The sequence below is a fragment of the Folsomia candida genome, unplaced genomic scaffold (genome assembly GCF_002217175.1).
Source record: "Folsomia candida strain VU population unplaced genomic scaffold, ASM221717v1 Fcan01_Sc009, whole genome shotgun sequence".
In the NCBI taxonomy this organism is placed as follows: Eukaryota; Metazoa; Arthropoda; class Collembola; order Entomobryomorpha; family Isotomidae; genus Folsomia; species Folsomia candida.
In genome coordinates this window covers 2,204,849-2,217,504 of record NW_019091201.1, presented here as the reverse complement: position 1 = coordinate 2,217,504, position 12,656 = coordinate 2,204,849, and the positions used below count along the sequence as shown (strand labels likewise).

At 38.9% G+C, this 12,656-nt stretch overlaps 1 protein-coding gene across 3 annotated transcripts in view; it reads right to left on the bottom strand.

Annotated features, from left to right (window-relative positions):
* Window positions 1-12,656, bottom strand: part of LOC118436541 — a 77,236-nt gene that overhangs the window by 40,277 nt on the left and 24,303 nt on the right. For 2 of the 3 annotated variants that reach the window (XM_035854860.1, XM_035854862.1), the window contains exon 1: window positions 7,649-9,243. The exons of the other annotated variant lie outside the window; for it this stretch is intronic. In XM_035854860.1, coding sequence (XP_035710753.1) covers window positions 7,649-7,798 — 150 coding nt within the window. In that variant the 5' untranslated portion in view covers window positions 7,799-9,243. Of the gene's footprint in view, window positions 1-7,648; window positions 9,244-12,656 lie in introns of those variants that run through there. 3 annotated transcript variants of the gene reach the window in all.

The following is a 12,656-nucleotide window of genomic DNA, read 5'->3' as shown; positions in this document are numbered from 1 at the left end:
TTTTCGCTGCAAGTGCATGTATGGGGATCGAATAAGAAGAAAAAACGAACGGATGGGAGACGCAAAGCTGGTCATTCTTCGTTAAATCTCATCGTTTCCCCATCAATTTTATACATTATTGGGGACCCACTGAATCCGAAATTTTGTCACTTCTTATGAAGCAGAGAGAGGGAAAGGAAAATCCAATCCATTGCAATACATAAGCCAATCCATCCAACAACTTTGTGGACAAAACATTCCAAATCTCCAACTTGTGAAGGCAGAATCCAGTCGAATAGGACAGTTCGCTAACAAAACCCAACCGCAGAAGAAGAGTTGATGTTGACAAAAGGGGAATAAAACTCAGGTCGGTCAGTTGGATGGACAGAATAGATGAGGAGAAAAGAGGAAAAAATGTGTATCTCGCTGGATGGAGAAAGTCGGTTGGAATATAAATGTGTGTTCATATGTGGGAAGAAGGGGCCTTATTTTTCTCCGGTATGACGATGGCTTTAGCCTTATTGAAGGAAAATTTAGAGCGAATCCCTGAAGAAAGTGTAAAGTCGGGCGTTTTCCAAAAATGCAAAATTGTTCGCAAAAAAAATAATTTCCCAAATTGTACAGTTTTATGTCCGTAAAGTGAAAAAATAAATTGTTTTATACCAATTTTAAAGATTTAGATTACATTAACAAATTTGTCATTTTTTCCATATTGCATATTTTTTGCAAATTGCAATAAATGATAAATATTTAATTATTTTTCTAGACAAGACATAAACCCAAACCTATTATTCAAACCTTAACAATCCGAATCGGTCCCATTAATTCGACGGCATAATGGTCCATGTAGAAAAAAAATATTACATTTATTCCTGACAGAGAAAAATATGCGATCTTCCTCTCCTTCATCTTGCCCTTCACTCAGCTCAGAAAATGGAAAAGCCAACCAACTTATATCCTCCAACCAGCCAGACAAATGCGAAACTAGGGACGAAGGAAAGCGAGCCAATTCTGACTTTTCCCCCATAAAGAAAAGGTCCACATGCGTCCATCCGGTCCGGAACAACAATAGATGTAAAAAAATACAAAAAAAGTTGTTGCGTTCAACTGAATACACGGCAATAAAACTAGTTACGCAATGAAATGTATCCCCGCAGTCCTATTATTTTGCAAATAATCGGATTAACGGTCAGGAAATTTCGGGAAATAATTGTTACAATCTTTAAGTAGGTATGGAATTATAAAGGGCTAAATTTCGGGTGAAAAGAGCTGTGCTTCCGGACTATTCTATGCATAACAATGTTACATCATCACTAATATAACGATATTATCAGGACAAGTATTCTCTGCCCAAGTTGTGAGGAAATCTTGTCTCTTGGAATTTGTATCTTGCCGCTAATCTGCCAAGAATCAGGGTGCAGAAGAGTTTTGTAAATGATGCAAGTTGTTCCGCTACTTAAAACTTGTTTCTTCGTAAAGTTTCTTCACTTTTTCTCCTTTGCAGAGGGAGAGCCAGAGAGGCGAATTAGAATGCAGAGAAAGTATGTGCAACTATGTGTAAGCCCCAATTTTGGAAGGTTGTTACGTTACTCGAACATTCCTGGCCAGTTGGAGGAAGAGGAACTACATTCCAAAGTGAAACCGGAAACGGAAACATTAGCAGGAGAGAAATTCTAAAAGTTTTGATTTGAGTGGTATTCCAGGGAAGTTTAGGATTTGGGCGAGGTAGATGAAATCGTAATGATGAAAGAGGAGAGGGTCAATTTGCGTAAATTGTAGAGTTTTGTGGCCGAAAAGTGAAAAATGAAATTTATTTTGTATTTATCTGGGTGTAAGATTTCAAGCGAGATCATAACTTTGACTTTTTTGATAAATTCTGAAAATGCTACTCAAACCGCAAAAAACGGGTTGAATCGTATTCCAAGAAGGTTTAGGATTTGGGCGAGTTTGATGGTACGTAATAATGAGGGAGGGGTCAATTTACGGAAATTGTAGAATTTTGTGGCCGAAAAGTGAAAAAGAAAAGTTATTTTGTTTTAATTAAGCTTGGAAATGACGACCAGCTTCTCTCGTTTTGACTTGTTTTTTGATGAATTTCGGAAATTCTAGAGATTCAACAGAAAGGCAAAATAATTGGAATGAGTGGTATTCCAAGAAGGTTTAGGATTTTGGCGAGGTACATATCACGTAATAATGAGGGAGAGGACAATTTACGTAAATTGTAGAGTTTTGTGGCCGAAAAGTGAAAAATAAAATTTATTTGTACCGAATTTAGATTTAGATAGACTGACCATAACCTTTCGATATTTTGTTTTACAAATTCTGAAAACGCGACGCAAAACAAAAGAATTGTGTTCCTCATTGTTCCATAATGGGGCCCAAATTTCACCCCTAGCACAGCTGGCATCTGTCAATTGACTCAATTTAAAAAGAAAAGTTTCACATTTCTTTCAAACGACCTTCATTCCATAATTGAGATCTGCTCCAAACTGCAACTGGCACCAGCCCACTGCTTCGTCTCAATTTTCCTACCATGTCAAGGACTAAAAGTGCAAATCGAATTATTAATTTTCTTCAATGTCATTACCATCCTCGATCCTGACACAAAAGCTAATTCGAAACGTTGACATGATAAATGTGTATCTTACAACTTCCTGAATCCGTTTTTGGTTACTTTTTAATTTGTTAACGTCTCAATTCAACTTGAGTTTCTTTAGTTGTTTCTTAATCCATACGGAGAGTTTATGTCCATAAATAAACAGTGTTTTCTTCTGCTCCCTCTCCCACCATATTCCATCCCAGCTTCTTCCGGGATGGAGAATATGTATGTACACGAGTGAAAGTGGAAATTGATCGGGACGCGAGAGAGCAAGCAGGCAAAGAAAGGGAGACGACTAATAAATCAGAGATTTATGAAAGAGGCAGGTAATCCTTTTTGACACTTGCAACCAGAGGTTCACTTTCTCCCTCCCTCCTTCCTTGCTTTCCCCCAGAAAAGCCCACACTGCTTTGCTTTCACTCCTACTTTCTTCAAGAAGAACAGAACAAAACTAAACGAAACCCATAAAGGAGGACCAAAACTTAAAGTGAAAGCAGCCAGAAGACCACCACACCACCACCAAATCCAAATCTTGTTTGACTCCCAACTTCTGTTTTGCTCGGCTCAAATCAAAACTAAAAGTCTAAATTGGACAAATAAAAACAACCACCAAAATCCACATGAGCTTTAAGTAAGTCGAAACTTGAAGCAAAATAATTTTCACCAAAGCCACAGAAAAATAAGACTGGAACGAAAAGTGAACAGTGAGAGGAGGCAAACCAATTGGAAACATGGCGTGACAATGACACATGATCTACGAAATTGCTAGCGGCAGTGTGCTCAACTCTCTTTTGAGTAAACAAGAAATGTAGCTCATACTTTTTGATGATGATGTTCATACTATTTGAAAAGGAAAGTGGTTGGTTCCCGGGTTAAAATTAGACCAAAAACTTTTGAAGTCCAACAAAGTGGGTTTCGTAAATGGAAAGTGATTTGATTATTAAGATGATGATGTAGTGTATTAGCTGTAAAAGTAGCGTCACGTGATAAATAAACTTCCAAGAAGAACAATAGGATTACAGTAAAAGTATATTGTGCCCTATGAAAAAATGGAAACGGAAGAAGACGCACAGTAGTTGAATAAAGTCTCCTGGAAAAAAAGATTACTGTGGGGAAATTACCATGAAAGAGAAGAAAAAAACTGGAAAAAAAAGTGAAAAAAGAATCGTGTACAAATTTCGCCCACAAAATTTACTACCAAATCCAACCCTTTTTAAGATCTGTGTTAAAAGCTGCAAAATTGTTATGGATGATCCCAAACCAGTGTAAATAAGCAAATAATGAAGGCGAATTCCGCATCGGATGAGACTTCCTCAGGGAAATTTTCACCAGTTTCACCGCAGCAACACTACCAACTACCCGTATTTCTTGCATTATCGTCAGCAGCATCCAAGCAGACAGCGCTATTACTGCTGCATCTCCTCCTCCTCCTCCTCCAGGTTGGTCTGACATAGGCTTCTCCTCTCTTCTCCGTTATTTGTGGTGTGGAAAACAGACCGGAAATTCGGAAATTCCTGCCAGCGAGCTGGATAGGAAATTCCCGAGACTACAAAATGGAGATAGATTCCTGTACACCAATACTGAACTGAAACTGAGATAGCAGAGAATCCAACCAGGGAAAGATAACAAGTTTCATCTTTGCACCATTACCAAAACTAATAAATTATGGGAGGGTAGACACATACAAGAAATCTTCCCCAGCAGGGGTGAAATCTTGTAATTTTTTGTGGTAATTTGCAGATAATTATTATTTCCATGCTTTTCCCCCTATTACCTCCTCTTAGCGGAATATGGATAAAAAAACGGGCTAATTGAATTACAAATATTTACCGCCATAAATAACCCGCGCGAATTATAATGTATGTATGAAAACCTCCCGTTTCGAACGGCATTGTTGGGCCCTGACAAAGTTATGATTTGCCCATCCCTCCCAGAAAATAAGTCAGAGAGAGATAATTGCTTAACCGAGTGGGAGGTCTCTCTCTGCACAAGAAACGTACGCCAAGTGAGAAGATAATTATTCGTAAATTGCCATCCAACCCAGTTGGTCTCATTCCCAGGAGAAAGTAAGCATACAGAACTTGTCCAAAAGTTGGGCTGTTTGTTAACTGTCGTGTCGTCGTTGTTATATTGCCTTCAGGCGGGAAGACAGGCCAGGCCAGGTTGGGCCAGTTATTATTATGATGATAACGTGAGTCTCTCTCACACCCCGTGAGTCGCACTCCCCACACTGTGATAACTACGACTAATTTGAACCCTGGGACTGAATGGGACCCGCTACGTAAAGAGGAGTCAAGTCAAGTGCCAACTTTTCGTGTATGTGGGCAAGGGAAAGCTAGAGAGAAAGTTGAGAATTGTAGTGTGGGCATTAGTTGAACAATTATTTTGATGTCTTTATTCCTTGTTTATTATATGGAACATTGTTTAATGGGGTGTCACCTAATACCAAAAAGGACTACATGTGTGACTACCTTACTTCGAAGTAAGGTAGTCAAATGTGTGAATAATTTAAAGAATTGCATAAATTTTGAATTTAATCGAGCAAAAATTTGGACAGCTTTCCTGTAGTGAATTAGCCCAGTATTTTGCACAGAGTAAAATGGATAGAAATTTTCTCCAGAATTATGCAAAAAAAATGCAGAATCGGGCATCCAGCTTTTCTTGATTATGATTACTGCAGATTCTACACACTGATTTACACTCATCTGAAAACTTTCATCATACCTCATTTTTTCAATTCTGAAAAAAACTTTCCCTTCGCCTTACATAATATCCGTTACGTAAAACACAATTCTTGAAAATTGTTTCATTAGGCAGGCAGATGCTCCCCCGCATTACATACACGCAACTTTTTCAATTTATGTACATCCTACATCTTTAGTAAAACACGTCATCACCACCACTTTGTGAAATTTGCAACAGTTGTTTTCACCACGTACTACAAATACATATGAATTTGTACATATGTATGTGCACAACCTGGCACTAATGTCGTGGTCGTGCCGTCTTGTACAATAAATTCACACGACGGCCGTTCCGGTTCCCAAGCAAGGAAACCTCTAAAAGTTTTTTAGCCCCGTCTGAACTGAACAACTTGCATGGTTTTAGTTTAGTCGTCGTCGAAAGAAAGTAGAAATGAGCAAATCGTATCGTACATGACCAGGAGCAACCTGTCGCATCAAATCAGCACGGCACACACACAAACCACCACCAAAAGTCCGTGAAGAACAACAACGTCGTCGTCAAATGAGATAAAGTAGAACGAAACGGAACGAATGAAAGGGAATGATTCTGCCGTATGTGATCTCGCATGTGTTCTGTTTGAGGGAAGGATTTAGGTTAAATGAGAGACGCATCCTCTTCATCTCGTTGGCTCTTTGTGTGTGTCAATACAAACCCTTCATCCTCCTACCAAACTTACATTAAAGGATGAGAGGCAATTCAATCTCGACAGAGATACACATCATCTCGCGTAGTAGAGAGCTTCCAGGAAGAATCAGACAAAGTTTTTGGCGTGATTTGGTCTCTTTTTTTGGTTGGGAGATCGTTTCCTACCTTTCTCCCTTTTTGTGTGTATGGTAGAAATGGCAGGTTGTGGGTGAATCGGTGTAGTGCTACCTAGTAATTTTTTTGGGGTATAGATGACGCCAATTGAGATTTTTTGGGGTAGTTGAATTTAGTGTTGGGAAATATTTTCAGATTCTTTTCCTCGTCTGTAGAGCAAAATATTTACTTGCTTCTCTACTTGGTTTGGATTGTTAACCGTGTAAAGTAGCTGAATTTTGATAATTTTGGGGTGTATGAAAACTAACTTACACTGGAAGTCTTCCAACATATGCTCTGCGATTTTGACCAAATTAGCGTTCATCAAATTTAATTACAATAAGATTTGCAATATTTGCAAATGACACGTTCTCCCAGTGGTCACGTTTAGCAGAGATATTTGTACCAGAAGAGGAGAATAGAGAGTTGGAGATTCCTTGTACTCTGACTGTAGACTGTACTGTGGACTCTAGATGATGACGTCATCAGCTTTTTGTACTAATTCTACAGTCTACAGTAGACAAATTGAAACACGGGCTCAATTTGTACTACTGTGGAAAAATCAAGGGTTGGCAACTAGGATATCTCTAGAACGCCTCAATGTAATCAGACGCCGTTTTCGCCATTTTGCTTCTAATTTTTGACCCTAGGTCGAGTTCGAAGATGGGCTCCCTGTGGTCAAGGTCAAGGTCACCCTGGCGTGAAGTAAACGCAAAATTGTACCTTAATTTTCATATGCGGTATCATTTTAAAGGAAATTTCACCAAGAATTTATAGTCGTCAATACTTTTGACCTACGACCAACCAATGACCGAAAGGACGAGGTCAAAGGTCGCAATTTAAGTGTCGACTGTTTTAGACGTGTATTAAGGCGAGAATTTAAGAAATCTGCATAGCTTTAACGTATGAAGACCCCGTGACCATGTTCACGAGGTCAAAGGTCAAAAATGTTAATATTTTATTTCAACCGTTGCAGACGTAGTTCACTTTGAAGCGAGGAGTTCAGAAATTACTATCATTTCGGCTTATATCAGCCTGGTGACCGTTTTAATCGAGGTCAAGGGTAAAAAATTTCGACTTTTTGGTTTGATCGTTTTAAACGCACATGTTGGAGGGATTCTCATTTTGTATATCATGAGTTGATTTGTCTCAATTTTTGACTCATCTATTTCGCGGAGTTTTACAATACAATTTTTTCAGAGTACAAAATAATGAAATTCTCCAGGTCTTTTGATTTTTGTACTAATTTTTGTATTGTACTGTAGTCACAGTACAGTACAAGTAAAAGTACAAAAAATCTCCAACTCTCTAATATGCGCAGTATTTAAATGTGGAAAGTGTAGAATTTCTCATCTTTAGGGCGTTCGTTTTTACCTCTTTGGATGCAAATATCTCCGCCAAATTGGCAGATAGTGTCATTTTCAAATGTCACATTATGCAATTTAAGCTCTAATCGATTGACACTAATTTGGTAAAAACCTGTAATCATACATTGGAAGACCTCCATTATTTCTTAAGATAACGCACCTGATGATAAGGATGATGTTCTGGGGGGTACGGCTTGTGGTGGTCCCCTCCACCACCGCCTTGGTGGTAGTAGTGGTGGTAAGGCTCCCGCATCTCGTCGTCTGAGCTCCACTTCTTCAAATTCTCCCACAAGCAGAGTAACAATACCATGCTAGTAATCGCCCCATTTATCCCACTCTATTTTCCCAACCGCCTTTCTCCTTCTTAAAATCGTACCATTCGGAGAGAGAGGAGATCAAGCAGGAGGTGGAGACAAATTGGCCCGTTTACGTTTTCCCCGTTATTTCTAATCGTTCAAAGTCCGCATTACAAATTACTGGCACATTTCTTTTTTTCAAAAAAGTCAAGGTAAAAATTTCAGTTTATCGTTTCTTCTCCAAAGTTTTATTACTCGTGCAAATAGTTTTGTCTGAATTCAGAGAGATCTGAATTGGAATCGATACTAGATTCAGCAGACCAGTCAAAGCGGAAGGCGTAATAAATCACCTTCAACTTTTTCTATTCCATCCACCAGCCACGTTTCTTGGGGAATTGTACGTACGTACGAATTCATCCTACAGAGATATATACTTACTCCTTCTCTTTTCTTCTCTTAAACAAGATTAGATATGAAGCTCACTATTCAAATTCGTGGAAATTTTCTCTCACAATGAGAGAGAAAGTAGGCAGGCAAGCCAAGTCAAGTCAAATCCGCTCAAGTAGAATTCTTCTTCTTCCAAAAACTTTAACAATTTACAATTTGCAGGTGTTTCATAAGTCTGACTTGCTGATGTTATATGTCTAGTTGCCGGCGTATGAATTAAATTGGCTTCACTATTCAATAACGCAATCACTCCCAAAAACTCGACTTCTCTCTGGATAAAATAAAGTTACTTTCACCAGGTGGAGAGAGGCTACTGCAGGTTTACTTTACTTATAAGCTAAGACAAGTTGAGATGAAAATGTCGGGTTTCTTCACTCTTATTTCGTCCAACGAAGACCAGATCGAGATCAACTTCAAACAATTTTCTGCTCCGATGCGTTCTCACTTTCACTCTTCTTCTTATCCTCAAAACCAGAACTACTACTGGCTTGGCTACTACTGTCAACCCCTCGTCTTTAACAACAACTGAGAAGGAAGAGGAAGAGAGGGACTCAAGTACAATAAAGTTAACAATACAATTCAATCGATGGATGGATGGATGACTAGATAGATGGAGAAAGTTGGTGAGGATACACTTGTGCGGACACGGTGTCACTATTGTCTCAAGTTTTGGAGGACAATCAACATCAATATTATGTATTCAAATTGATTTCACCACGAGCTTTGTGTTCTATTCAAGTGATGGTGAAAACAGACAATGGGGAGAAAGCGAAGTCACTATTTTTATAACAAGCACAAGGAACAAAAGTATGTTTTTTTAGATAAATTATAAGGTTAAAGACTTTACGTGGTAGAATTAGCTAGTTGCCCGCCCCCGTCACAAAGTAGTGAATGGTAAACTCTAAACTGGTGGTGAGACAGAATATACGTAAGTCGACAGATTTGTCCAATTAGCCGATTTCGCCTGGCGGAAGGGGAACAACAAAGCTGTGACCTCTGGAGTTGTGAGAGTCTGGAGAGCAAGTGAGCGGGATTCAGGAGCCGCTGGGGATTTTGTGTGCTTTCTCTTCCTGGGAAAAGTCTCTACTTTCACGAAGAGTGAAAGTGTGGCCAGATTTCGCTGTCTACGTGGAAGAAATGGGTGGTTGGTGGGTGGTATGTACTTGTATGAAACATTGTACGTATGATGCTAATTGGGGAGAAAGTTATGAGTGAAAGTATAAAAATATAATTAGAACTAACTTTACAAAAGGTAAAAATAAACTGACTTTTTATTCCGAAATCAAAGATCAAAAGGGTTCCTTCTCATAATTAAGCAAGTCAGTTTTTTATTTCCCCATGATTCCAAATATGAAGCAAATTAGTCAATTTTTCAACTTCAAAACCTTCCTAAAAATACAATGTTGCCGTGAGGAGGGTCCATTATTTCGTGTCCACGTGGGTGGTATCTAGCCTCGTAGGTGTTCGCATGCGTTTCTTTAAAAACGCTATCTCTCCAGCCTCGTTCTCATTCAGGGTAGAATTCCCTCTGGTTTTATTTTATTCGGATTTTGCATTTGCAGTTAAAGCCGGTCATGGTTAGACAAGCCTCAACCTGAGAGAGGAGAGGGAGGGGAGGTGAAAGTGAAAATACCACTTTTTAGCTTAATGCTTCACATGAATCGTAATGCAATGGTGATGGTGATGATAGACTTTTCCCTGCATAAAACAGTAAACACGGCCACAAAAGTGGAGAGGACGAGGAGGAGGAAAAAGAGGATTAAGTTCCGCCTTGCAATATGCAATTACTAGAATGGATTACACATCGCTACGTACGATCGGGTGTTTTTACTAGTCGTGTGGACTGGTTTTCACTAGATCGTCGTACCCTCGTATGTAAATACGTACTACTGTCTGCGCGACTTTATGCAATTACTAATTATCGCTGTTTACCCAGACCAGGATAAACAAGGTTGATTAGTTTTCGGCCGAATGAATGCATCATCTTTCTCTGTGCAAATTGAAAATTTCGACACTGTTAAAAATCTAGTAGAGTCCGTACTGGTATTGATTTGGTAATAACTTCCAACCGGATTGGTAGTAGTTTGTTTCTGAGTAGTAAATTTTTCAATACCATAACATTACTAAACGGTAATTTCGATTATTACCAACCCTGTAGTCACAAACTAGGGTTAGTAATGATTTAATACCAGTTTTCTAAGAGTGCCGTGGTAATCGAATCCACTGAACAGTAGATGAACGACCAACGACTTTTTACACCTTTTCCTTCACTCCTCCATCCCTGATAAGTAAACCAAACTTGATATACTTTCCAAGTTGAGATTGATTTACGATAAGCCAACAGAAAGACACCGGATCACTTTGAGTAAGACTCCTCCTCACTTGACTCTTACACTTTTTCACTCACAATCAGTTCCTCCAGGAGATGAATTCCTCAGGAAGTGAGGCAAAATGAGCCACGTGGAACCTTCGGTGAAAGTTGGGAAAGCCAGAAAAAAGTGAAAAATTGCAGTTTTACCCACCAAAAGGGCTTTGTGACACACCATTGGCAGAGTATTCATATAGGGACTTGAGCTTTAGAACTATTTACCCAGTGGCACGCAAAAATCGGCCACTTTTTCATGTGGATAGCCTCATGAGTGGGCCTATCATTCCATCACACATTATGGATCCCACTGATCAAGTGGGATTTACTTTCTTTACCGAGAAGAAGTGGGTTTACAGTGTGCTTTCACTTTGAGAAAGCAAAATCCTAAAGTTTCCGAGCACTTATGGATTTTAAAATTATTTACATCCTATGAAACTCAAAGTTTCGATCAAATCCATAGATCACACACCACATGAAAATTCGTACTAACCCCATCATCAGAGCCGCTAATAATTCAGCGTGACTCGGTCCATTCTCTTCTTCTTTTTGTAAGAGATTTGTTTTTTTGATGATCAAGCGATTTTCCTAGAAAAAGCCCAGTTGGTGGTGGTTCATAGATAGACGAAGACTGGACTAGTGGACACGCACACACTTTCTTCTTCATCCCACTGTTTATCCAAGCTCTCAATAAAGTAAAGTACTTTCCGGATAAAAAACTAGCCGACTATCAGAATCTCAACCCGTGCCAATAAAAACAAGGGTTAGGAGATGATTCTATTTTTTCCTGGGAATACTTTCTCCCATGCAGACGAGAGACTTGTGAAGAATTATGTTGGAGAAAGGAGAGGATGCTTAGTGGGCATGTAATCAAATTATATTATACTCGGGGAACGTATTTATTATTGTTTTATAATGAAAAAAACATGAAAAACTTCCACAAATTGTGATTGTCCGACTCAATTTTTACTACGTTGTAGCCAAACATTTTATGATTTTACGACTGATTTTTTTTCGTGTAGTTTGGTTTGAGCTTTTTCAAATGCGTTTGCTAATCCAGTTTGACTTTGACTCTCACACTTATAATGCAAAACAATGCAAATATGCAAATTTTGGGGAAACTTGCGAGACTTGCGAGAAACGCACTGTCTGCAAGGCAAGCTATATATATTTACAGACCGAAGTGAGTGAGATGCACAATGTGACCAGAGGAGTGAATTGTCAGGATCCTCGTCCTTTTCTGGGAACTTTATAGTTTCGCAGTTCATATCTTTCTCTCGTCGCGAGTGAAAATGTGAATGAATTTGAAATGCAAAACTGGTAATTTTGAAATAATGTGAGAATTGAATTTCAAATTTTATTCTTCTTCTACAGCTAAAAACAGATGGTGAGAATAAACCTTTCAAAACATTTGGTGCATACATAGTTTGTGACCCATGCAGTTGGTTGGTGAATATTTTCGTGTGACGTAACAACAGGCAGATTCAAATTCAGTGTTAAATTAAAATTTCAACTAGTTTTAATAGGGAGACGAGGAGGCAAGCGAAATCTTGAGGCACCAGACGAGTACCACCATCTCTCTCGTTGTGGGAGAAGAGAGTGAACTTTCTCTCGGTGAAAGTAAGCCGAATCGACACTAGACTTCAGCCAGCGACAAAGTAGAATGCTTTCACTCTTCGGTTTTCCCTTTGTTTTTGGGTCGTTTGAGATTTTCGAGAACAAAGGCGAAATTCTTTTTAAAAATAAAATTTCTCTACAATAATGCAATTCGCGAATTGTACTATTTTTAGCAATATTTTACGTCACACTTTAAAAGATATTCAGGTCGGTCGGAAGTCGGCAGTAGAGTGAAGAAAATAAAAATATTCCTTCTGGTGAAAAGAGAAACGCGATAAAATCGCGACACGAGTGTTGAATCGGTGATAAAATCCAAGTATCTATTTTATCATGCTTCACCCATCACGAAAACTTGCACAACTCGGCTTTGCTCTGGCTTGCAAAATGATTCGAAAACTGTGCAGCTGCACATCAAGAAAAGCATAAAGTTCTCCGGGAACGTA